We start from the raw sequence: 25,462 nt of genomic DNA, 5'->3' as shown, positions 1-25,462 counted from the left end.
AAGGAAAAGATTCAGACAGACCAGGCAGAGAAAACAACTGTGTCTACAAATAACAAACAGTCACAGGCGTGAGTGAGAGTCAAGCATCGAGACACAAACGTCTGTGAGGACAAACACACCGCAGAGAGAGGAACAGGCAAAGACTCTGTTCCTTCTGGGATCACTGTGAGTCACCAGTGTGGCGCGGGGCACCCACCCTCTCTCCTCAACCTCCCACCAGAAAATCAGGTCGAGTGCACACTAAGCTGCAGCACTGGAAGGGTTCAGAGAGGCTGAGCTAATTTACCCCATCACGATCCAAAGTGCTGGGCTGGGATTTGGCTTCTACATTTGCAGAGGACACAAACATTTCTATTGATGACCCAGGAAAACATAAACATGCATATATACCATTGTTTATATAATGGCATAAGTTTTGTGTCATTTAATAATTATAATAGCTTTACAACACAGGAGCTAAAATTCTCATTTTACGTAATAAGTAATTACGACTCAGAGAGGCCGAGACAGCACAGCTCATAAACAGCCGAGCCGAGACTCCACATGGACCCCCAAATCTAAAGCCCTGGCCTTGGCCTGTGACATGCTGCCACTCCAGCTGGACCTTGGCTGGGAGAAACGTTCTGGTCCTGGGGACCACTTCTGCCACTGACCCTGTCAACCCTAGCTGACCTCAGTGTGGTCCCAACTGCAGGACATGGGAGGCTGATAAAAACAAAGCTTGGTCATGAAGAAAGAAAATAAAAATTAAAACTATGGACCCTTCAGTAGCCATCTAATGCCTACTCAGTCATTACACAATGATGGTCGAAGATAAACGCACAGCGGCCCTCTCAGACCTTTGCCCCCACCACCACCTGCCTCAGCTGCGGCAGCTGTGCCCCCAGCCTGGACGTGGAACGCCCCGCACCGCCCTGTATGTTAAAGGCTTGGCCCAGAGCGTGCTGAAGAGGTGGGCCCAGGGGGAGGTCTTCAGGTCACTGCAGCCGCGCCACGAAGGGGACAGTGGGGACCCAGCCTCCGTGAGGGAAGGGTGTGGTCTGCTGTGTGCTCAGAGCAAGCTGGGAAACTGAGGGCCAAGATGAACCTTTCTAACTTACTGTCCCAGATGCTTGTTACAGTAACAGAAAGCTGACTGACACATTTATCACTGGTGGGGAAAAAAGAGAAAAGAAAGAAAAAACAACTGGGAGGCTGGTGCTGTAGTCAGGGGGTGCGGGGAGAACAACTGCGTGCAGGACACAGAGTTTATAATCCTGTTTTATGATGGTCACCCCGAGTTAAATACAAGAGTGTGCACGAAACCTGTCCACAACGCTAAAGACCTAGAAAATGCAGCTAAAGGCCTGGATCCCACAGCAATGTCCTGCCTGAGTCCAGTTGAAGACCTATGATCATGACCATGACCATGACCATGTAGCACCCCTGAGTCCACCTGGAGGCTTAAACCCACGACAATGACTTATGAAAGTCTGTTTCATTACTCTGCACCGGGAAGACCCCCAGGTCGGCGGTGGAAGCTAGAAAGTCTATGCCAGGAATTGAAGGATCCATGCCAGTAGAGGATTCTACTCTGGAGCCAAGAAGCAACACCCAAAATAAGGATCAGGGCTCCCCAAAAAAGTACCACAGCCATTCTCAGCGACAATGAGAATACCCGCATTCATATGAGGGAGCCAGCGTGACAAGCTTCTCCTAGAGACTGAACGGCACACATCTTCCCCTCCAGGGCCAGAGAGCGATGCTCAGTGTGAGGACCAAAGCTCTCAGAGAGCGAACCACAGCCATCCTCAGCGACAAGGTCTGGAGCTCCTCAGACGATAATACCCAAGTTCACAGCAGGGGAGCCAGCATGACCAGCTCCTGGGGGGAACCAACAGCTCCAAACAACAGCATATACTACGAAAGCCCCCATGCCATTCTTCCTCTCCACGTCTTTTATGCTGGCAGCTTTCCTCAGGTGGGCCATCCACACTCAGCACCATGCTGATTTAATTCGGCTGGTGTTAAATTGACCCCCAGTTACCAAAATTTACGAAAAGAAAACCATTTGCCATACTTCTCAAGCACCCTGGTATTTTCTGACAGCGAATACATAGATGAAATGTTTGTAAAGTACACCACACATCTGGCTCCTCCACCGGGCTGGAGTGCACGGGACAGCGCAATACCACTGCCATGACTGGATATTATAGTGTACACATTTTCAGGATGGATGAAGAAGAGAAACAGTCTCATCTCAGGATCGTCCACGATATAGTTTATTAGTCAAGATATGTTGTCTTTTTACTATTACTGTGGAAGTGATTATCAAAAATTTGCATAAAGGTATTATTTTCATTTAATTGTCATTGCAAACAAAAATATCTCAAATTTTGGCTAGAAATTTATTTTATTGTTTGCCATGAACTGAGCTAAATTCATTTTTCTTTCAACTTTCCATTTTGCTTCTGTGCTCATTTTGGAGTGTTAATAGCGTGTCTAAACTAATTGCGCTCCTGATGGTCTAATTCTATTCACTGTCATTTTTGGCAGTAAAAGTCTGAGTTTGGCACCCTTTCCCACTGACACCGCCATGCTAAATTAGCTGAGAAGAATCTCAGAATAACCAGGCAGGATCATTCCAAAAATATCATCAAGGATCACGCAGGATGTTAAGCAATCTGCTCGGTTTACACGTCCATTCCTGGGCGGGCGGGTTCTGATGACCTCCGCCTACCACCCTGCTCTCTTGGATGGTGCAAATGGTTTTCAGAGCAGCGGGATAAGTGCGTTCAAAGAAAGGGAGAGTATTTTAAGGGTACCCACGGCATTGTGTCGTGCCTCCCTAGTGTAAAAAATAATAATAAACTGAAAGAGTAGTAAGATCCAAAATGTACAACAGGTACTGTGATAATGAAAGGGAAAGAAAGTGCTCAAAAGGAAAGAGCTACTGGGATGGGGAAGCAGAGAGGAAGAGAGTTAAAGATTACAGGTATGTAGGTAACATGGAACTATGTACGCGTACGTGTGCAAGGCAGGTACGATACTACTAATTCTCTGTTAGTTCATCAAAAAGAACAGTTTGTGCTGTCACTGTTTGGTTGTTTGAACTTTTATGCCTAGATCTTGTAACCTGAGCAACTACTTCTAAGATAACAGTATATAATATAATGACTAGTGTGGATCTGTTTTTTAAAAATTCTGTATTTCTATCACTTTTTCTGCTTTGCTTTTTAAAATTAAAAAATAAAAATAAGTAAAAAATAAAGGAAAGTTTAAAATACGAAGACTGTGTTATCTTTTATCACGCCTTGCATGAATTTTAAAGATGTCTGCAGTAACTGTGTTTTTAACAGAACACGCTCACACGAACCCCTGGGCTCCATTTTCCTCTGGCTCAGACTATCAGACCTGAGTCCTCCGCAGCTCCTGGGACTCCACCGCGCCCTGAGTTCCCGCCTCAGCTGGTCTAACTGCGCATTTCCAACAGGACCCAAGCGCTGCTGAGAGCCAGCGTCCAGAGCTCCCTCACTCAGCCCCAGGGCTCCTGGCTCCCGCGCCTCCCTGAAAGGCTCCAGTTCCGCCTTCCCAACCCCGACGCCCTGCGAGTGCCCTTTTCCTTCACAAAGCGGGGATTCCTGTTTACAGAGTGACCTCCTAGCAACTAGAATAACTACAGAGTTTAAAGTGCTAGCAATGGGGGCAAATTTCAATCATTTACTGTGAAGCCTGGGAAGACCGTATCACCCAGATGAGCAGGCCAGTACGGCTCTCCTCCTGGGTCCCGTTAGCCTCCAGGGACACTCTGAGGAAGGGGAGGAGAGTTCTGTCCCCCCACACCCCTGGCAGGTGACATGAGTGCTCAGTGCCAGGCAAGAGGAAGTGGCCTCCCACCAGCACTGGCCTGAGGACACTTCTGGCCTCCCAGGGCACAGGCCAGGGGAGGCCAGCAGGGTGGACAGCAGCCTGGAGGACAGACCCCTGTGTCAGCAGGGCAGCTGGGCCGGTAGCATTTTGTCATTTACCCTGGAAGCCTAGGACCTCAGGGTGGGAGCAGAGCACCCCAGGCTCAGCCCAGCCGCCGCAGTGGCTGTCACCTGGGCCTGCTCCCTGGGTGCGAGTTCCACAACCTGTCAGCAGAGGCCCCGTGTGACAACCACAAACCACAGAGCTCCATCTTGGTTGCGATTCTAGTTGAAATCAGAAGCTGCAGTTTGCAAAATGACTAGTAAGAAAGATTATGGAAGTTTAAAAAGACCGAGACTGCAGACGCCTCGAGGACACCGCGGCTAGGGTTGGTCTAAAAACACCAAATGTCCACACAGATCCCAGCCAAGGCGGACGGGCGGGCGAGCAGGCGGGTGGGGACCTCCCAGTCCAGGGCCTGCCATGAGCTGCCAGGTTCCATTCTACTTAAACAGCAACAACTTACATAACCTTTAACCTCAAGATGGCGACACGGCTTTTACATTTTGCCATCAAAAACTGAATCTATTTGTTGTTCATTCATTAGGAGAAATTTAGTTACCATAAACCTCGCATTAGTGGACTCACTGGCTGTGACCTCTCTGATCATATTACAATGAACAAAGCCAGGGGTTTAGAGAGCAGTGTAGACTCACTGGGGTTAGAAAGGGCAACAGAAGCCAGGCGTGGTGGCACACAGCTGTAATCCCGGCACTTGGCAGGCTGAGGCAGGAGGACTGCTGTGAGTTCGAGGCCAGCCCCCATCAGTGAGAGCCTGTCTTAAAAAAAAAAAACAGAAAGGGCAACAGGGCTCTTCCTCTTCCCACAAGGCAGGTAAGTAGCACATTAGGTTTGTTGATGCTGACAGTAGCAGAACAGTCAGAAATTTGGCATGAGGGCTTGGATGTTTCTTCCACCTATCACACATCCTAGCGTACAGAAGTGTGTGCAGTGCTTGGTGGATTCTCAGTAAATGTTTGTCGACTGACATATTGATTTCTCATTAATACAGAGAGGAGACATACCTGTTAGAACAAGGCTCAGCTGGATGGAAGTCTACTTGTTCAGAGTAGACCTTTCCTTTATTGCTTCAAATAATTCACTTAAACATATAGAAACTTCGAGCACATAGCTTAATATTACAAAGGAGCCTGGAACCTTTCAAAACGCAGTGCTCTGACCACAGGCTTTTAAAGGCTTTTCCTGGGTAACTGCTCCCTGCATAAGCTGGGGTGCAAGCTGTCACCAGATGAAGCAGTAAATGTGGTGGCCACTAGAGGGAGACAAAAGGCCAGGAATTGACTGAAGAGCCCAGAAAGTCCGAGGAATCCATGGGAAGACCTCGGGTTTGTAGGAGCCAAAGCTCAGAGATCCAGGTACGGTGCCCCGTGCCTCTCTGTATCACTGACAGCTTTAAAGAGCTGAAAGGGCTGAGGAAAACAGAGATAGACAGAGAAAAGGAAAACGAAAAGAAAAGGCAATCCAAAACAGTAAAGGAAACAGATATAATGTAGGAAACGCCAGGCATAGCGATCAGAGACCGAGAGCATTCCCAGCTGTACCGGGTTAAGACTATCAAGGGTCCGGGAAATATGCAAACCAAGCTCCTAACTCACCAGCAAGTCTAGCACCTGAGTACAAAGAGCAGTGGGCAGGACTCCCCGCCCTGGCTGATCCTCTCGGCCTGAAGAAAAATGACTTGAACCTTGTACAGTGGTTTTATCTTCCTGAGAAGTCTGCTGGGCTGAAGAAAAAACATTCAGGCCGTGGGGAGCCTGTTCACCCTCCGGGCCACCTTCGGGCTCAGTCCCCGCCTGTGTGGCCCTGACCACCCTACTTCTCATCTCTGAGTGGCTGACCATGATGACGGTGCTCTTTATATGAAGGATTCGGCAGAGACGCCACATTCTGCAAAACTCAGTCGCTGAAGTTAGTCCAGACCATGTTCGGTCCGACACTCCTGCCAAGTAGGCACAGCATGTGACAAACTCCACCATCACCCTGAGTGTACCCAGTGCTGTACCCTTGACCTCCCCCATCTTCCCAGACTTTAGGTCTGGGGGAGGCACAGGTAGAAATTTACTTTATTTCAAATTTTGCACATTAAGATTTTATTATTCTCATTGCGCTCTGTCTAATTTCTCTGTCCATTACGTTTCCGTTAAATAAACTGCCTCGTACCTACAGTGATGAGGGTGAAGTGGGTGCACGTGGGGACCTCGATAAACATCAGCTGCTCCTGTGGCTCACCCGGAACCTCCAGAAACAACAGCCACTTGTCCTGCGCCAGTCAGCTGAGGAGCTGGCTCACTAGCCCCTCTGCAGACATCAAGGGACTGAATAAGCTCAGGCTGAGCGGTGGCTACAGCTGAGGAGCAAGGAAGCCCAGGGAAACACAGGAACACCCGAGGGGCCCAGACTGGGAGACTCCAGGGCGCCATCGCATGAGCCGCCCAGCCCAGCCCAGCCCAGACTCAAGGTGCGGACACCGAATCTGCCATGGAACACATGCTGCGTCTCTTGTGTAAAATTGTCTTGTTTCTCACGAGTCGAATGTGAGTGCCCGTGAAGAGGGACTGTGTGTATCCCACTGTACACTGAGAACAGGAAGGTATGCCGGCGTCGCGGAGTCATGAAGTGGCAGAGGCAAGGTTTGAACCGGGTGGTGCAGCCCGCACCAGACTGTGAGTCCCTGCACTCTGTCCCCTCTCCTGAGAAAAGTGATTGGCAGGCTGCGGGAGAGCCTGCGCCCCAGACGTGGCCTAAATATCACAGTGCTTTTTTCCTGAAGTCAGAGCATCTAGAAGGAGTGAAAAATCACTGTGTTTATTATTGGATCAGATGGTAACACAGAAGGATGCATTCGGAAAGCTGCGTTGCAAAGCACAGGAAATAAAAGTAAAAATAGGCAAATGAGATTTCGTCCCAGTAAGAAGCTGTACAACAAAAGAACAACACAGTGAAGAGACAACCTAGAAAACGAGAGGTGTCCGCACGCTGTTTGACAAGGAGTTAATAACTAGAACACATAAGGGACGGAGCTGTAAGTGTCTCCGTTCACGAACTTAGAGTCCTTTCCCCGATTCTGGTCGCACTGCAGTCACACTCCGGGGATGGAATCTGTGACCAGAACCATGGAAAGAATTAAATTCGTGAGCTGGGGTATGACTGAGAGAGCAAAAAGCTCAAGTAGTCCAACTTAAAAGTGGACAATAGAGCTAAATAGACATTTTTCAAAAGAAGACATACAAATGACCAAGTATGCTTTGAAAATGCTTACCATCACTAATCATTAGAAAAGAACGAATATAAACCACAATGAGATGTCCCTTCCCTTCGCTTAGAAGTAATAAATGACAAGTGCTATGGAGAAAAGGGAGCATTTGCACAGTGCTGGTAGGAACGTCAGTTAGTACCACCATTGCGGGAAATGGTGCAGTTTCCTCAGAAATTAAAAATACAATTACCATTTGCATTAGTTACTTTTCTTGTTACTGGGACAAAATATTCATCAACCATGTAATGACTGTGTCAACTTGAGAAGTTTCTTTAAGAGAAGCTTAACTAAATCAGCTCAGCAGTTCTAGAGTGTAGAGAACCCACCTTGGGGCAGCCCATCGCCTGGACAGTATACAGGGAAGGAGGGGGACACATCACTTCTGTTCTTCAGAGGAGCTCCAATCCTCACATTTGGCCTAAACATCAGGGCAGACAGACTCTTCACCTTCCTCTGCAGACCCATCAGCCTCCTGATATGGACTTGCATGGACACGGCAGTGAGCTCCAGACCTCGGACTGCATCCTTTGGTCCCCAGTGTGTAGACCCCCTCTGCACTCCTCGTCCAACTCTGGGGTGACCATCATAATGCAATTTCTTGTGTATCTTGCGTAAAATCTGCTTCTGTAGTAAAACACTGACTGACACAACCCGTAAGTTAAAGGAGGAAAGGTTTTACTTTGCTCACAGTTAGTAGAGGCTTCAATCCATAGTCAGCTGGTTCCAAGGCAGGGCAGCATGGCAGACAGACATGGCAGAGGAGAAACAGTCCACGGCAGGGCAGACAAAAGACAGCAAGTGGTGGCGTTGCTTCTTTTATCCCCTTTTCATTCCATCCAGGCTATGAGGCTCCTGGTTGGTGCCACTCACACCCATAGTGAATCTTCACTGAATCCATCCAGCCGCACCCATAATACGTTACTCCAGTTGGAGGACAGATTCACTTACCTCATACCAGCATCCAGCCACCTCCCAAAAGCCCCACCTATGAGTGCAAGAGGGTTTGAGGGGACGTCCAGACATAAGCCATAACACCACACGGTCCAGAAATCCCACCAGGGGGTACATGTCCAGAGAAAACACAACTAGGACACTGAAGAGTCAGCTGCACCCCAAGGTTCACTGCAGCACTGTTCTCAAAGGCCAAGCAAGAGAAACAGCCCAAGTGTCCATCAACTGATAACCAGTCATCGTGCTTAGTGACATAAGCAGGCACAGAACAACAAATACACACACACACACACACACACACACACACACACACACACACGTGGAATCTAAAACAGGCTGACGAGGGCAGGGGGCAGGCAGGGCTGGGCAGAGTCAATCATCAGTGCCAAGACACAGAGGGAAGAAAAGCTCTGGGGCTATGGCACAGAGGGTGCTGACAGAGGGTGCCAAGGTACTGTTGACTTTTTAAATCTAGAAAAAAGGATTTGACTGTTTTCACCATAAAGAAGTACTAATGACTGCTTAAGGAGATAGCCAGGGCCACCTTGATTCTGACATACACAACAGTGTATCCAAACGGCACATGGTACCCCATAAACATGCACAGGTTTTAGGTGTTAGTTTTATGTGGAAGGTGATGGATTTGTGATCATCATTTTACATGTACACATTTATCAAATCATGTTGGATCCCTTAGACATACACAGTTGTATTTGTCAGTTATACTTCAGTACAGGTGCAAAACAATTTTTTTTAAAAAGAAGAAAATAGAATTTATTAGACAAAGAGTCCAGGGGACAACCCTGAAAAGTCATCTGGTGTCCACCCCTCTAGCTCCAGCAAGCCGACACCTGCGGTCCTCGTGAGGCCCACTGCGGCCAGCCACGGTGTGCAGATGGCAGGGCACGCATTCCCGGGCGCCTCCGTGAAAGCTGTTGCCCCAGGATCCCACCGTCAAGGGGGGCTAACGTGGACCTAAGTGGCCGGGTTTGACTGCTCCGTGGCGAGCACCCTGCTCCTCTGAGAAGCTTAGATCAGGGTTACAAACTGGCAGGTTGTGGGCGGAGACCAGCCCACAGCCATACTGTGTTTTGCCTGCACTGACAAAAATGGTTTAAAAGTTGCCAGCATTTAAAAATAGAGGAGTTCTATTAAAAATTCAGCTCTTGAAATAAGTTCCCTGAAAGGGGTTTGCTTAGAGCCAGAATCATCTGGTCTGTGAAAGTTGCAGCCACCTCTGAAACCTCTGAATTTGGTGTTTCCTGTAAGGTACAGTATTAATAACTGATCTGATTTGTTTGAGGCTTTAAGAGTATTTATTTTTCTATTTAGTTTTGAGTCAATTTAAGTAAGTTATATTTTTAAAGATGTAATAATTTATACCTTCAAACTGGTAAAGAGTTGTCCATAATTTCCTTTTATAATGATGCTTTCACAACTTATAGTTTTCTTTAGATTTGGTTAGTTTTTTTTTATCATTTTTGTTTTGTTTTGTTGCCTGTTTTTGGTGCTGGGGATTGAACACAGGGCCTTCGTACTGAGATATGCTCTCCAGTCCTGAGGTCTGATTTGGTTTTTCTGAAATCGGGTCTTACTAAGTTGCCCAGACTGGGCTCAAAGTTTTGATCCTCCTGCCTCAGCCTCCCAGAGTGGTGACATTACAAGCTGCACCTCCGAGCCAGACTCAGAACCTACAGTTCTATTTCCCTTTTCATCCTTATTATATAGTTTCTCTTTTATGGAATAATTTTTCTAAAGTCTTTTTTTATTCCTTTTTTCCCCCTATGAACCAATTCTCACTTCTGTTTTTCTTTTATCTTTACTTCCTATACCAGTAATACTGTTCTTACTATTTTGAAGTTGGAATCTTAACCCACAAGTATTGATCTTTTCTTTTTGATCTAAACACTGAAGTTACCAATTTCTGAGTGTTATTTGAGCTGCACCTCACAACTTTTGACACTTAGTGCTCTATTAATTAATTTTTAGTTTTTTTTGAGACAGGATCTCATTATGTAGTTCAGGCTGGTCTTGAACTAACTATGTAGCCATGGCTGGCTCTGAACTCAACCCTCCTTCCTCAGCCTCCTGATGCTGGGTTTACAGGTATGTGCCACTGTGCGCAGCTAAATTTTTACATCAGGAATTTTTGTTTGACCTATGAGTGGGGATAGATTGGATAAATTAGCATTTATTGTGCATGCCAAATCTCTCTTAATATACTAAAGAAATACTTCAGAGCTGGGATGTTAAACAGCTCCTTTGTCAGGCTCTCTTGCAGCTATAGTTCTGAAGGTGACTTAGGTGCTTCCATCACACATGCCTTCATGTGACTGAAAAAGTTCAAGCAAGGAAGTGAGGTTATGGGTGCTTGTTTGCCTCTTCAGCAGCATTCATGTACCACCTTTCTTCTTTACCCACCCCTCAACCCCACTGAGAGTTAGTTTTGATGATGCTCACAGGAACTCAAGTTCTCACACCTGGTCACTGCTTCCTGACCCCTGTATCATGGTGTATCCATGCCTCACTCCCAGAATTCATATGTTGAAACTTGGGACCTCTGCAAGATGATTGGGGGTAAAGGCAGAACCCAAAAGGAGAGAGGCCTGTGGAAGTCTGTTCCCCTCCTCCATGCCACAGGGACCCCAAGCGAAGGTGTGGACACAGGACGAAGTCATCAACAGACACTACATCTGCTGGCCCCTCGATCTTGGGAAACCCAGCCTCCAGGAATATGAGAAGTAAATTTCTGTTGTTTACAAATTGTCCATTCTAAGGTTTTTTATTACAGCAGCCTGAATGCACGGAGACATGTGGGTCACAGCCTGGTAGTCTGCTCTTCAACTCCATGGTTCCCAGTGCCACCACAGAGTCCTACCCGCTTACCCACAGCTGTCCTGGTCCCCGGCCCGCTGCCTTGGGCAGAGCAGATGCCGAAGCATCTGCCCTTGGGGATTCTGTTCTGGCATCAGCTCTGGAAGCCCCAACTAAAGTTAAATTCTCTATCTCTTTCAGCAGCTTTGTAATCACTCAGATCCCAGGGCTCAGCCCCTTTCTGCTTAAAATAGCTAGTGTTGTTTCTGAACACTGAATGATGCCGGGTTGTTTTGTTTTGTTTTACCTATTTATATCTTACAATTAGACTGTTGTCAAAGAATGTGGTTTGTTCAACATCAAATATTTAAAATTTTAGTAATTTTATTTGTGATCTAATTTTGCTACCAATTTTACTAATATGCTGTAAGTACTGAAAAGGGCGTATATTCCACAATTGTTCCTACTTGGCATTGCTAGAATGTTTGCTAAGTGTACTGTTCAATCACTGTATTCCACTGGTTTTTTGTCTGCACGCTCCAAAATGTATTGAAAGTAATGTGCTAATAATAGTAATGCTCCTAGTAGATTTGTCATTTTGCTTTAAATATCGTAATGCTGTGCTGTTAGGGACATAAAATTTAGAACTATTGTTACTTCCCAGTGAAGTAGATCTTTTTTTTTTTTTAATTTTAAGGAGAAAAAAAAAAAAAGCAGAAAAAGGGTACAAGTTATACAGAATTTCAGAAAAAAATAAACAGTAGGAAATCACTAGTTAATAGATTACATATTGTCATCTTAGAAACATTTGTTCAAGTTACAAAATTAAAGCATATAAAGTGGACATTCAAACAGTAAGACTACAAACAGTTCTGTTCAATGATCCAATGAAACTCAGTAATATGGTTATCTATGTTATACACTTAAAGACACATGCAGTTATATCCTTTAGAGCACTTTCTTTTCCTCTTTTGTACAATGACAATTACACATTTTGGGTTTTATTGCTCCCACAGTTCTTATTACTTTTTTCTAAAGAGAGTAAAACCAAATGTGACATAACAGAACAGAGTCAGTCAAATCAAAAGGATGGACATAATATAAAATGTAAAAACATAATACAAGGTGATTGTTATGGTTCGATAACTAGTGGTCAACTTAACGCCAGCTGGATTACATCAGCATGCATTGAGAGAAGATGCTCCACCTGAGGAGGGCTGCCAGGATAAATAGGTGGAGAAGAGAGGTGTTGGAGAGGGACTGAGGCATTATGGAGACATTGTTGGTTCTCCTACGAGTTGCTGTCTGAGCTGTTGGTTCTCCTGGAGAAACTTTGATCTTCACATCGAGCATTGTTTCCTGGCTCCGGAGGGGAAGACATGTGCTGCCTGGTCTCCAGGATGAACTCGTCACGCTGCTGCCTGGCACGTACCCGACTGTACTTGTTGTCGGAGGAGCTCGGGGCCTCTGTGTCACTGAGGACAGCTGTGGTGCCTTTCAGGACAGCCCCGCTCTTTGTTGTGAGTGTGACTTCTCGGCTCCAGTGTGGAACCCTCATCCCACTAGCACAGCTCCTTCATCCTGCTGGCATAGACTTTCTAGCTTCCACCGCTGACCCTTGGGTCTTCCAGGCACGAATCCGTAAAAGAGACTGGCGTGAGTCCTTCTTGTGGGCTCTGGACTTCCAGTTGGACTCATGGAGGCGTTGTTCTGAGCTCTGGGTTTTTATCTGGACTCATGTGGGACTTGCCATGGGGTTTAGACTCTTGGGTAAATAATCTATGCCTTGGTGTTGCAGATGGATTTCCTGCATTCTCCTGTGTTAACTTCCAGTGACCATTATAAAAATATTATAAACTCCATGTCCTGATCTGAACTGTTCTCTCTGTATAACCCCGGACTACAACAGTGATCAACAATGGTTACCATAATGCCTCTTGCTATCTTAAAAAGAACTGCCTATATCATCAGTTATAATAAAATTGAACAAAATAGTAAAGAACAAAACCAATAAAACCAAAACAATGGAGACATTACAGGTCTTCAAAAGAAGATAATAGTCAACCAGAATGGGCGTCATAATGAATCTTATTATCTTCACAGCTGTTGCCTATACTTTCGAACTTGGTACTATCAAGCAAAACAGAATAGAGGAAAATCAGTCAAAACAAGATGGTGAGAGCAATACAGGGTTTCAAATCAAGTTAATAGGAAATCAAAGTGGGTTACTATAATATATCCTGCTATTTTTTATTTATTTTTTCCTTATTTAAAAGGATAAAAATAAAAAAGTAAATAATAAAATGGAAATTGAGATAAAAGAGGGCATAACAACAAAACAGATCTTTAATCATTATACAGCAACCATCCTTTTGTTCTTTAAGTTTATATCCTTTTGTCCCTAGGTTTCATTTAATTTTTTTATTTTTATTTTGGTACTGTGAATTAAACTCAGGGCCTTGCACTTGCCAGGCAGGTGCTATGCCCCTGAGCTGTATCCCCAGACCCCTTAGTTTTATTTAACAGCTGACCCCACTTCCTGAGAAAGGGAAAGCAGCCAGGGAGCAACAAAATACAGATGTTCTTTGTTTAACCATCTCCTGGGTTAACTGCTCAGACCCATGATCCACTGCTCGGATTTATGACGTGTGTGTGTGTGTGTGTGTGTGTGTGTGTGTGTGTGTGTGTGTACAGTTCTGTATATCTTGTTGATAAAGTTTGAGATATCTTGATAGAGTCTGTATATTTTGTGGATAGAGTCTGAGAGTCTTTTTTTTGTATACTCCACCTGGTTTATACAGTACTACAATTCTGGCAGTTGTACTGTGTAGTATACTACCATTAGTTTTATTTTCTATTACATGTAAAAGTCATGCAAATAAAATCAAAGTCATCAAGTTGGAGTTTCCTTTGACCATTTCTTTGTTCTGAATATTGTAATGTACACACTATAGTATATACAATTCCTCATTAATGATCAGCTCATTTAACAAACTGGTCACAAGGCCATAGGTCAGTCATTGAAAGAGGAGTGTCTGTGCCAACAGAACTAACCCAGAGAAACACCCACAGACGCTGGAAACTGCAAACAGAGCTCAGGTTTTTACTCTGAAAGTGACTCCTTCCATGTGGCAGGCTAGAGATGGAAAAGAAACCCACTGTGTTGCCACCGTATTTGAGAGTGGTAATCTGGAGCCATCTGGGGAAGAAGTCACTTATTTAAGACTGAGCTACTCTGGGAATCAGAAGTCACAGAATGGCTACACTTCACTGTTTCCGGGGCCACCCTCCCCAGTGACAGGAAGGGAGATGAGCACAGGAGGCAGATACAGAGAGGAGGCAGAGTAGTCACAGTTCAAGCAGCAGCTACCTCAGGCCAGGAAGGACACAGTGGTTTCACCCTCTGTGGTGAGGAGCCCTGTCAGTCTCATGTAGTTTTCAAAGTGGGCTGGATCTAAAAGTGCTGGCATTAAGTCCAACGGGCTGCTACACACACACACACACACACACACACACCACCTACGTCTAGCACAGAGCTCAGTGGTCTGTTTGCCTGCCTCTCCATCTGCCAGCAGGAGTCCTTATGCCTCAGCTCCAACAGTGTTATAGCTTGTAGCTAGATGCCCCCTCAAAGTCTCATGTGCTCACAGGTGGGAGGAGATTGAATCATGGGGGCTGATTCTCATCCACGGATTAGTCTGTTGATGAGTTTATAGCTAAATGTGACACTGGGAAGTGATGTTATCCAACAGATAGATTCCAGGCTTTTATGTACAGTAAGCAAAGAATTGCAAGCATATATCCAACGGTGGAAAAAAAAAGCAACTGCATGTACTGAAGATAACCAGAAAGCATGCTCAGGGCAGATACACGCCAGAAGAAACAAAAATGTGTGCAAACAGAAAAGTGGTGATGGGATGACAAGATAAGCAAAAGCACACAACTAAAATCAGGCTTTCAAATTTCTGGGGAGGAGCACCCCAGCCCAGGTGCCTCTCACTGGGTCTCTAGATAAGACTGACAAGAACAGTTAACAGAGTGCTGAGTCATCCTGAGTCAGGGGCTTGCAACCAGTATGCTCCTTCCAGAGTTTAGTCTGATTAGGTTACATGGAACAATGGAGGGAGGACTGCCCAGGGCAGCTGAGTAGAGGGAGCACCTTCTATCTGTATTAGTGAAACCTCCCCGGAGGAGGCGGATCGCTGGAGGCCTGAGAGCATCTATCTCACTCCCTCCTCCCTGGATCACTCTGTTTCCTGTCTGCCAAGCTATGAGCAGCTTCTCCTCTGCCATCCTCTCTTTCACAAGGACCCTACCTGATGCCAGTAGGCTATGGACTGAAACCTCCACAAACTATGATCCAAAATAAACCTTTCCTGCTTGAAGTGGTGGGCACCAGGTATTGTGTCTCAGCCACCAGAATGCTGCTAATAAAAGAAATGATTGCCACAGCCTAAGGGTTTGGACACATTGGCCTCTGCAGCAAGGGGAGCACCTCACAAGCCCACAGTCCATGCAACCGGGCAGAGACAGCAGTGACTTAGGTTCACAGGAAGGACATTGAATACAGCCTGGGGGCAGAAACCAAATCCTTTCCTAGTGAAAAAACGGTGGAGCAGGACTCAGCACACACACACCAAAAATGTAGTAAGGGCCTCGTGTGGCTCACTATCCTGCCCCCATACCTGGCACAGTCCAGTACTACAGGCCCTGGGAAGACACTCACCTAAGAGTGGTGTTTCCTTTGGGGAGCGCAATGTTCTTTTTCTTTTTTACTTTCCTTTCTTTTGCTCTCTGCTTTATTCTTTTTATTTTCTTTTTCTTATTTTTTCTCATAATTCTATTAACTTTCTTTTGTTCTTAATTGGATTCTTTGACTTTTTTCCTCTTTTTAATCTTCTTTTTCTTATTCAAATTTCCCATCTTTCATTTTCCCTTCCCCAACCCCTTTATTTTTATTATTATTACAATTAAGTTAATATTTTTAGATCTGTAGTTGACTAAACATTGTTATTGCTAAACTCTTCTCTATTGTTAATGATGGTACATTTGTTGCATTTAGTAGATATTTACTGTATGTCTTTTCTATTGATGAAAATGGTGTAGCTGCAGCCTTTATTGGTTCTTATAATATGTCAATATCCACTCTGTCCCTGGCTCTATTGTTACTGCTGATTTCTTTGCTATTACCAATGGTGGCATAGTTGTTACTATTAATTGGTTGGTACTGTATTCTAATATCTGATGTCTTTGTGTCATCAAAATTACTATTACTTTACTTCCTGCTTTCTACGTGGAATTGGGGTTCAAACCCCAGGACAAGCCTGGACACTAAGAAAACCCTGAAATACTATCCTGAGTAGGTTGAAGAGAGGTATAAAAACCAAACAGATTCTAAATAATGAGATTACACAATAGAGACAGTTTCTCTACTCAGACTGATCCTCAACCTTAGCACAAAGACAGCAAATAAGGGAAAGGAAGGCAACACGATGCTCAGAAAACCCTTCATCCCTCAAAAGCTGGCCTCCCAGGAATGAAGTACAGGAAATTACACGCAAAGAACTAAAAGACCAAATGAAAGATTCCTTGAACTAATAAACATAGTCAGCAATGTAGCAAGATATAAAATAAAGACACAAAAATAAATGACATTCCTATACAACAAGAAAGAGAGAAAGTAACTAGGAAAACAATGCCACTCATAAAAGCTTCAAAAATTACTTAGGAATTCATCTAACAAAGGAAGTGAAAGACCTCTATAATGAAAATTGTAATACCCTGGACAAAGGTGATTGAGGAGGACATCAGAAAATAGAAAGACAGTTCCAGTTCCTGGATAGGCAGAATCAATACTGTCAAAATAGTCATATTATCAGAACTGACAAGTAGATTTAAATGTAACACCAATAAAATACCAACAGCATTCTTCACAGAACTAGAAAAAACAATTCTAAATTTTTATGAAACCAGAAGAGCCCCAGAAGATTAAAAGCACTCTGGATCAACTAAAGCAAAGCAGGAGACATCACAACCCTAGATTTCAAGTTATATTACTAAGCTACATGATAAAAGCAGCATGGTACTGGCACAAAAGCAGATAGGCAGGTCAGTGGAACAGAATGGAGGACACGGAGACAACCCCATTCACATTCAGTCAGCTGATCTTTGACAAAGGGGCCAAAAACATGCTAGAAGAAAGACAGCCTTCTAAGCAAATGGTGCTGGGAAAACTGGTTATCACATGCAGAAGAATGAATACAGAACCATCTCTCTCATCCTGTACCAGATAAAATCAAAATACATCAAAGAGCTAGATTTTAAAACAGTAACAATGAATCTGCTGGAGGATAAATTATGTAAAACTTTTTTTAGACAAGCTCTCACTACGCAATCTAGTCTGGCCTTGAACTCACTGTAAATCGGGCTAGGCTCCACTTGCAGCGATCCCCCTGCCTCCGCCTCCCAAGTACTGACATCACAAGCATGTACCATCACTGCCACCTTTTTTCTTATTTTTTTAAATTAAGTAAAACTCTTGAAGACATTGGCAGGGCTTTCTGAACAGAACCCCAAGTGCACACACACACACATAACATCAAGAATCAACAAAGGGATTACATCAAAAAGTTTCTACACGGTAAAGGAAACAACCAAAAGAGTAAAAAGACAACCCACAGAACTGGGAAATTTTTTCCCAGCTACTCCTTAAAGGACTAATATCTAAATATGTAAAGAATTCAAAAAATATGACCTCCAAAAATAAAAGACCCAATAAAAATGGACATTGAAATGAATAGACACTTTGCAGAGAAAGTACAAGTAGCCAGTAAATACACAAAAACACGTTCAGCGCCTTTGGCCATTAGAGAAATGCAAATCCAAACAATACTACGATTCCATTTTACTCCAGGAAGAATAGCTATCGTCAGAAAATAAGAATGCCGAGAGGCTGCAGGGTGAAAGGACTCTTCTGCCATGTCAGTGGGGTGCAAATGGCACAGCTAGCATGGAAATCAGCGTGGGGGTTCCTCAAAAAGACTAAAAATAGAAATTGTTTTTGAGGTATCTTCCCAAAAGAGTTGCAGATATATTAAAGTAATCTGCACCTACCTACCTATGTTTGTAACAGAACAGAACAACTCAACAGCTAAACTGTGAAAATAGTTTCTGTGTCCATCAACAGATGGGTAAAGAAAATGGGGTACACACATACAATGGAGTACTACTCAACCATGAAAAGGGTAAACTTGAATCCTTGGAAAACTGAATGCACCTTGTGACCATAATCCTAAGCAAAATAAATCAGACATAGGAGGTTAAACATTGCATGTTTTCCTTTATACGAAAAATCCAAAGTATGAGTAATTTAAAGAGAAAAACAAAGGCTACATGATAAAAAATGGAGGGAGAGATCTTTTGCAGATGGGAAGAGGACCAAGAGGTGGAGGGAGAGAAGAGAGAGGAGGGGAGGGGAAGTAAAAAGGACTAAGAGGCGATCTGTGTGCACCAACACCCGCAATGCACGTGTTCATTATGCACTGCAATCGTGTACTAAGGAAACATGAATACATTTTTTAAAAAAATTTAAAAAGAAAGCTACAGCGTGAGGACACAAAGTTACACAAGGTTACAGTATCTCCCCCCGAGCCCCCACCCCTCACCTCCCACCCATCCACCCCCCACCCCACTTCCAGGAAACTAAAAACAAAATAATCCTGTAGTTTTGAAGATACATCTGTAAAATGGTCCCTCTCTTGCTTTTTACCTTGAAACTGGCCACCGTCTTCCACCTGTAAATTCAGCCCACGCTTTCCACAGACACAAATCCTACAGATTTCCAAAGGCACAGCGTGGACTCGCCCCAGCCCTCGGGGAGTCACTCGCGTCTGGTGTCTGCTTCCTTAGTTCTGCTGAATAAACCTATCTTTGCCCCTCACAGACACATCCTAAAATGCTGTTGTGCAACAAGAGCCTATTCCACGGGGAGGTGAGATGAGATGGGGTCCCCTGGGGACCTCCTTGGACTCCATCCAGTGATGACGCCACTGGGGAATCTCTGGTGCTCAGGGAACCCCCTGCCAGGGCAAATAGAGGCTCCTTCTAAGGACTGCACTGCCAGGCATGTCTGTGACGCTACAGACTCACAAAGAATGTCCGCAGGCTCAATGCTGGGGAGAAACACAGAAGCAACCAGCAGGAACTGCACGAGGTTTCCATGGGCCGCCTGCCTGGAGACCACTGTGCACTGCTGACCGAGGCCACCTGGTGACAGATCCGCCGCGCAGGCCCCTTACGGGCCCTGGCTGACCAGCTACAGCAGAAGAGCCGTCATCCTGAGCAGGCTGTTCTCCTGGGAATCTACGGCACTTGAATCTCCACATTGCTCAGAACTCCACCTTATTCCTGAAACCTCTGCAGCACTTACAAATTATGGACTTTTTTTTCTGTAAAAAGCAGAGATTTCAGCTGAGTGTAGTAGTACGGACATGCAATTTCCGGTACTCAGGAGGCTGTGGCAAGAAGATTTCAAGTTCAAGGCCAGCCTGGTCGACTCACACCCAGTTTCAAAATTTTAAAAGGATTGGGGACATAGCTCAGGGGCAGAGTGGTTGCCTGTGGTGCCCAAGGCTTGGTTCAATCCCCAGCACCACAGGGAGGAGAAGGGAGCAGGGCTTTCAGATCACAAGACAACTTGTGTCCTCTTGCCCAATGTCTGTTCTTTACCATCCTTCTTTAGTAACAGACTCCAGGCAAGGTGCCAGCTCTGAAATATTCCAAGCCTCCCATGCAGACGGGTGTCCCTGAATATGAAGGCAAACCTTGGCATGAGGCGCTTGGGGAGGGATGTTTGGCCCTGTCCCCATCCAATCCCAGCTGAAACAGGGACCGCAGGGCACATGGCCCAGCACTCGTCTCATAAGCTCGATGCGAGCAGCCATCAGCATAGTGGGTAGAAGCAAGGAGACCTGGGGCCAGTAACCCTTTATTGCCACCGTTGCAGCCCGAGTTCTCTTTCTTGTTATGCGAGAGAATAAACGAAGCACGTATTTGTCACTTTTCTTGTCACTAATAATGAATCACTCTCAACCACAAGAGACATCATGTTTACAGTCCTCTATGTCACAAAGGAAAATCAGACTGGAGAAAGATACCTCCTTACCTTTCTCAGTCCACATGAACACCTGCCTCACACAGCTGTGGAAATAAGTGTTTGCCAGGATCTCTGAGCGAGGACTCGGAGGAACCTGGTGGGAGCCTCACCTGCGGAGCTGGTCAGTGGCTGTGTAAGGCAAAGAGTGAGGGCTGAGCGTGCACCAGTAGGCAGCAGTAACATCCCTGTCACTGATGAGGAAACGCCTGGCAGGGTAACTAGTGGGCCCAGGACCACACCCAGAATACAACCCAAAAATTAGACTCCAGAATTCCTTCCCACTACCAAGTACATCCCTAAGGGAAGGATCAAAATAGATTCCCATTCCCAGTCACTCATTTCCAGACATCAGGTAATTTAGTCACCTGGAATCTCATTCAATTCCCATACTCCAGCCTATAAAAACACTGCTAAAGTCACCAGTAAGTAAAATTTAACAGATAATGCACTGGTTCAAGTCACAACTTTATTTAAGTCATGGAGGCAAAATTTCTGCAAGGGATCACCTGGGAAACTGGGTAAGTCACTTCCTGGATCATAGCACAAGAAAGTATAATAATTTCATGATTCTACTCAAAGGGGAAGCTCCAGGTTTGAGCCAGTTTTGTGTACAATATCAAAATCTTAGGCAAGTCACTCTTGAAGCAATACAGAGGGAGAATCTGCAGTCAGGTGTCAAGACTACCAAATAGTAACTAGGAAACTGTATTAGTGCAAGGAGGAAAACAGACCAGTGGGTGGAACAGACATCTCCCAAACTGACCCACACACAGAGACCTAGGCTTACGGAGGAAGTGGCCCTGCAGCGTATTGGGGAAAGGACCATGCATTCAATAAACAGCGTCAGGGGAGAAAGAAACCCCCCACCATGCACCACACATGAAGAAAACACTTCCAGGAGGACCTTAGACCCAATTATGGAAGCAAATTGAGGAGATAATCCTCAGAGGTGACTTTTCAAATGAGTCACAGAAATACGATAAACTGGACATTAACAGTGAAAAGTTTTGTTCATCGAAAGACAGCCTTGCAGAACTAGAAACATCCTTGCAAACACAGAGTGAGAGATGACATTTTCAACATGTATATAGAATAAAGCACGCCTACACGAGCTGAAAGGGTGCTTGACAAGAGAGCACGTGGCCAAGGAACATATGAAAAGATGCTCCGTCTCATTAGAAATCCAGCAGATATGAACTGAAACCACAAGGGGGTTCACAAGCTAAGTCCTTACACTGAACTTCCAGGTCACAGGAAATACCAGAGAAGGATAGGAGACCCCAAGAGGAAGAAATGTCAACAAATTCGGAACGTGATGTCCTGGAGAGAGCTGCCCTGCACTTTTTAAAAAATCAAGGTCATGAAGGAAAACAAATCAAAGGGAACTAAAAATAAAAAGAGATGAAGTACATGATGACCAAATACAACGCACAAACCTTGAGTGAATCCTGAGATTAAAAAAGGCACCAGCTCTAAAAGACATTCTTGCGTTAAGTGAGAAAGTTTGAATATGGACTAAGCACAGTTTGCCCAAAAATATATATACACACCTCAGGAAAAGAAAACCTTGTATAAATCTCTTAACACTAAATTTATGGATTAGTACAAGCTACCATTGACAATTACAAGAAGTGTTCAAAGTGATGGCTATTGGTTTCCAGACATTTATTAGTAGAGCCTACTGCTTGCTGCTTGGGTAACCTTGGCCACTGAGATTCCTGCACATGCATCTTTGATTTCTTCTCTAAGGGGTGGCAGTGTTGTTGCAGATTTTCTGTGATATACAAGATTCTCAGGTGCTCCCCATACAAGGGTTACACCATCTGCTGAACAGACATCAGACAACTTTTCTTTTCCTAGAGTGTGTGTGCATTTTTTGATGGGCTCTGTATTATTTGGTACTAAGTAATTATTAATATTCCTGATTACTGTGATTAGACACTAGACTGACTCTTGAAACAGTCCTGCTTTTGCCCTGGGCCCACAAAAGGAAAGCTTCTCTCCTACTTGTTGACCACACTAAGCTTTCTCTTGTTTTCATTCATCAATAAGGAATCTGATTCAGCTGTATACTCCCAAACCAAAAGAAGTAACCAAAAAAGTGCTGTGCTTTCTTTTTTCTTTTCTTTTCTTTTTTTTTTTTTTTTTGCCCCTGCACAATGAAACTGGAGGTAGGTGAGTGCTGGTATTGACCGGGTGACCACGTTGGGTGGGCTGACACTTCTCTGAATTCCCTGCCCTTTCCTTGGGCCCTCAAACTGGGACCAACACCAGGACAGGTACAGCCTTGTGCAAGGGGCAAAACTGCACGTCTTGATACAAATAAACCACAACCTTTCAACCTCCAGGTGAAAGCTCTACAGCCACGCCTGGGCTCGCTAGGGCAGACAGCTGGTGGGCAGGCAGGCGGCCAGCAGGCCCTACCCAACTGCGCGGTGGGATGAGCTACATCCGAAAGGAACTGTGGGAAGTTTTCATAGAGCAATGAAATACGAATTCTGTCACAGTCTAGGGCCTGACTTTGAATGGGCATCCCCACATCTATCTAGGGGCAGTTCTCAAAAGTTGGGGCACAGAGAAGCCATGCTAAGTCTGGGAGGAGCACAGCAAGAAGCCAATTTGCCTTTCCTGTAAGCTGCGCAAGCCACGCGGGGCCCAGGAAGACAGAAGCCAGCTGCCCCTCCCGTGAGTCGGCAGAAGCCGTGCTGGGTCTTGGAGGAGTGCATCAAAAGCAGGGGTGCAGGAGTAAACCAAGACCTAACAGACAGAAAAGCGCACAAGCACTGGCCAGGTTTCTCTTAGCTGGAGTTGGGTACTGTCCTACCCAGTGCCTTCACCATGCACACACACTGAGCCCCAGAGAAGGCAGGGCACACACACTGGCTCTGGCTCTGGCTCTCCCAGACAGGCCTGAGCTGAGCCCTAAGCTGTGAAAACCCTGTTAGCCACTGTCTCCTGGGACCACAGAGCGCTGCTCTACCTCCGGAATCTCTGCGGTGCTCCAGTGTCTTCTGAGAAGGTGACATTCCCACATGGAAACAGGGAATGCTTGTCATTTTTCAAGTCACGGTTCACTTGAAATGCCAAAACCGTATTCCTATTATCCATTTTCTGATGGTCTTTAGAGAGTAGTTTTTGGGTTTTACTTACAGCTTTAAGTACTGCCCACCTTTCCAAGCTGAACACAGATACTGTGTGTGGCAGTGCTGATAAGAAAAGGGGAGGGGACAAGGGAGAAAAGCCAGGTGACGAACACCAGGTGCCCGCATGCCAACTGGATTGTCTTAGTCCGTTCACTCTACTATTACACAATGCCATCGATCTGACGAGGTGTGAACAGCTAACATTTATTTCTCCCAGTTCCAGAGGCTGGAAAGTCCAGGATCAAGGTGCCGCAGCGTTGGGGTCAGCTGAGGTTTACAGATGATGCCTTCTCTCTGGTCCTCGCGCGGCAGAAGGAGCATAGCAGCTCTCTGCTGTATTTCACTTGATTTGAACTCAATAACTCAACATACAGACCTCTTTAATATTTGCCGATGTAACCTTCCCTATTACTCTCCCTTCCTTTTCTTCTCAATTTTCAGCTCTTACTCTTCTCCTTTCTTTTTTCCAATGGCTGAAGCCAAAAAGGAAGGGATAAAAGAGTGGCATCAGAGTTGAGAATTTCAGGACTGGAGGAAACTAACACTTTACTTTAGCACTTTTCCCAACAGCCACATTGCCATAATTTGAATATGGTTTGCTCCCTCCAAAGCTCATAATGAAATGTGATTCCCAGTGTGACAACGTGGAGGTGATGGGATCTTTAAGATATGATCAGGTCATCAAAAGGTAGAATGTGGTTCTAGTGGGACTGGATTGGTTACCTCGAGAGTGGGTTGTTGTATAGAGTCCCCATACATACACACACACACACACACACCACATATACACCACATATACACACCTTATACATACACACACACACACAGAACATATACATACATACCACACACACACACACCACATATACACACCTTATACGTATGCACACACACAGAACAGAACACACACACACACACACATTTCTGCCTTCCCACGTCATGACAGAGCACAAAGCCCTCACCAGATATGGTTACTCGGTCCTAGGCTTCCCCATCTCCAGAACGGTGAGTCAATATAAACCCTGTTCCCTTTATCAATGACCCAGTCAGGTATTCTATGGCAAAAGAAAACAGATTAGGCTATACCTCAAATCGTGACTTTTTAAAAACACTCAAGAAATCAAATCATTCCTGCACATATCTCCAGGGTTCCTTGGGGATGGCAGGTCTCTGCTGCCCTCGGTGGCGGAGGCTGTGTGGCTGCTGTGTCACCCGTGAAGGAGCAGGCACATCCAGCTGGAGGGAAGCAGCTGAGCGGCAGAGGGTAGGAGAGGACGCTGCTGGTCACAGCTGGTAGGACAAGGGCTTCAGGTGACCATTATCAGCCATATTTGCTTTTCTGTGTCCTTGGGACAAAACAATTAGATTTGTAGGAAGTCTCCAAGGATTAGGTGGTGTTCCATGAGAGATACCAAGGCCAACCTTGGCTTCCTTAGTCCACGAGCTACGCTCCAAATGCCAGCCTAACTCAAGAGCAGGGACAGCAAACAGGTTTGACCTTTCATCACCGACATGAAAGGTCCAAGACTGATCACCACTCACCCAGGCCGTGGTAGTGTGCAAGCAGGTGTGAACAATACACAAGTGAGTGTGGCCGTGTTCCCATAAAAGTGGATTTTAACCAAACCAGGCAGCCCAGCCACACCACGCTTTGCCAAGCCCCAGAGACCACAGGTGAAGCTGAGCTCCGGGAGGCTCCCTGCTGGTTGGAAGATGTGTTTGTAGCAGCTACCTGCCTGCCTGGGCGTTGTAAGGAGAGTGACAGATTCCAGGTCAGTCTCTGCAGAGTGAGCTGTGCCTCCCCTAGGGTGTGGCCAGTGTGATCCCGAGATATGAAAAGAAATATAAGAATTCTGTGTATTTTTTTCTTTTCTGTTTTCACTGTAGGCTATTGATCTTGTCACCTCCCTCGTGAAGCCATGCAATTGGCAGCGACTCACTTCATTGACTGAACACGCTGACCAGAAGTTGGGCTTCCCAGCCTCCAAAGCGCCTCACACAACACTGTGCCAGGAAGTCGCCACACCTGCCACTGCCACTTCCTGCCGGCCTGGCCTAAGCTGTGCCCAGAGAAGGACAGTATCTCTAACTCACTGCAGCTAGCTTCCTCTTAGACTGCGGTAATTTGCCACGCCGAGGGAGTCTGGACTCACAGTTCTGTTTCAGACCTGATCA

The 25,462-nt window shown here is 45.4% G+C and overlaps 1 protein-coding gene across 4 annotated transcripts in view; it reads right to left on the bottom strand.

The window, feature by feature from the left end:
• LOC101788322 (tigger transposable element-derived protein 1-like) overlaps nt 1–25,462 on the bottom strand; it is a 107,112-nt gene that overhangs the window by 56,811 nt on the left and 24,839 nt on the right. Inside the window, exons 2-3 of one of the 4 annotated variants that reach the window (XR_010043846.1) lie at nt 18,759–24,342; nt 11–13,120 (exon numbers count right to left, since the gene is read on the bottom strand). The exons of 2 other annotated variants lie outside the window; for them this stretch is intronic. Coding sequence is in view for 1 of the 2 variants with exons in the window: in XM_063238184.1 (XP_063094254.1) it covers nt 13,101–13,120 (20 nt within the window). In the remaining variant the exon portion in view is untranslated. Of the gene's footprint in view, nt 1–10; nt 13,121–18,758; nt 24,343–25,462 lie in introns of those variants that run through there. One more of the 4 variants, XM_063238184.1, reaches the window with a different exon arrangement.

This window comes from Cavia porcellus, unplaced genomic scaffold, assembly GCF_034190915.1.
Source record: "Cavia porcellus strain 051 isolate PalLab524CR breed Dunkin Hartley unplaced genomic scaffold, mCavPor4.1 scaffold_2, whole genome shotgun sequence".
Classification (NCBI taxonomy): Eukaryota; Metazoa; Chordata; class Mammalia; order Rodentia; family Caviidae; genus Cavia; species Cavia porcellus.
The sequence above is the reverse complement of the archived record's forward strand: the minus strand, read 5'-3'. Positions and strand labels throughout refer to the sequence as shown.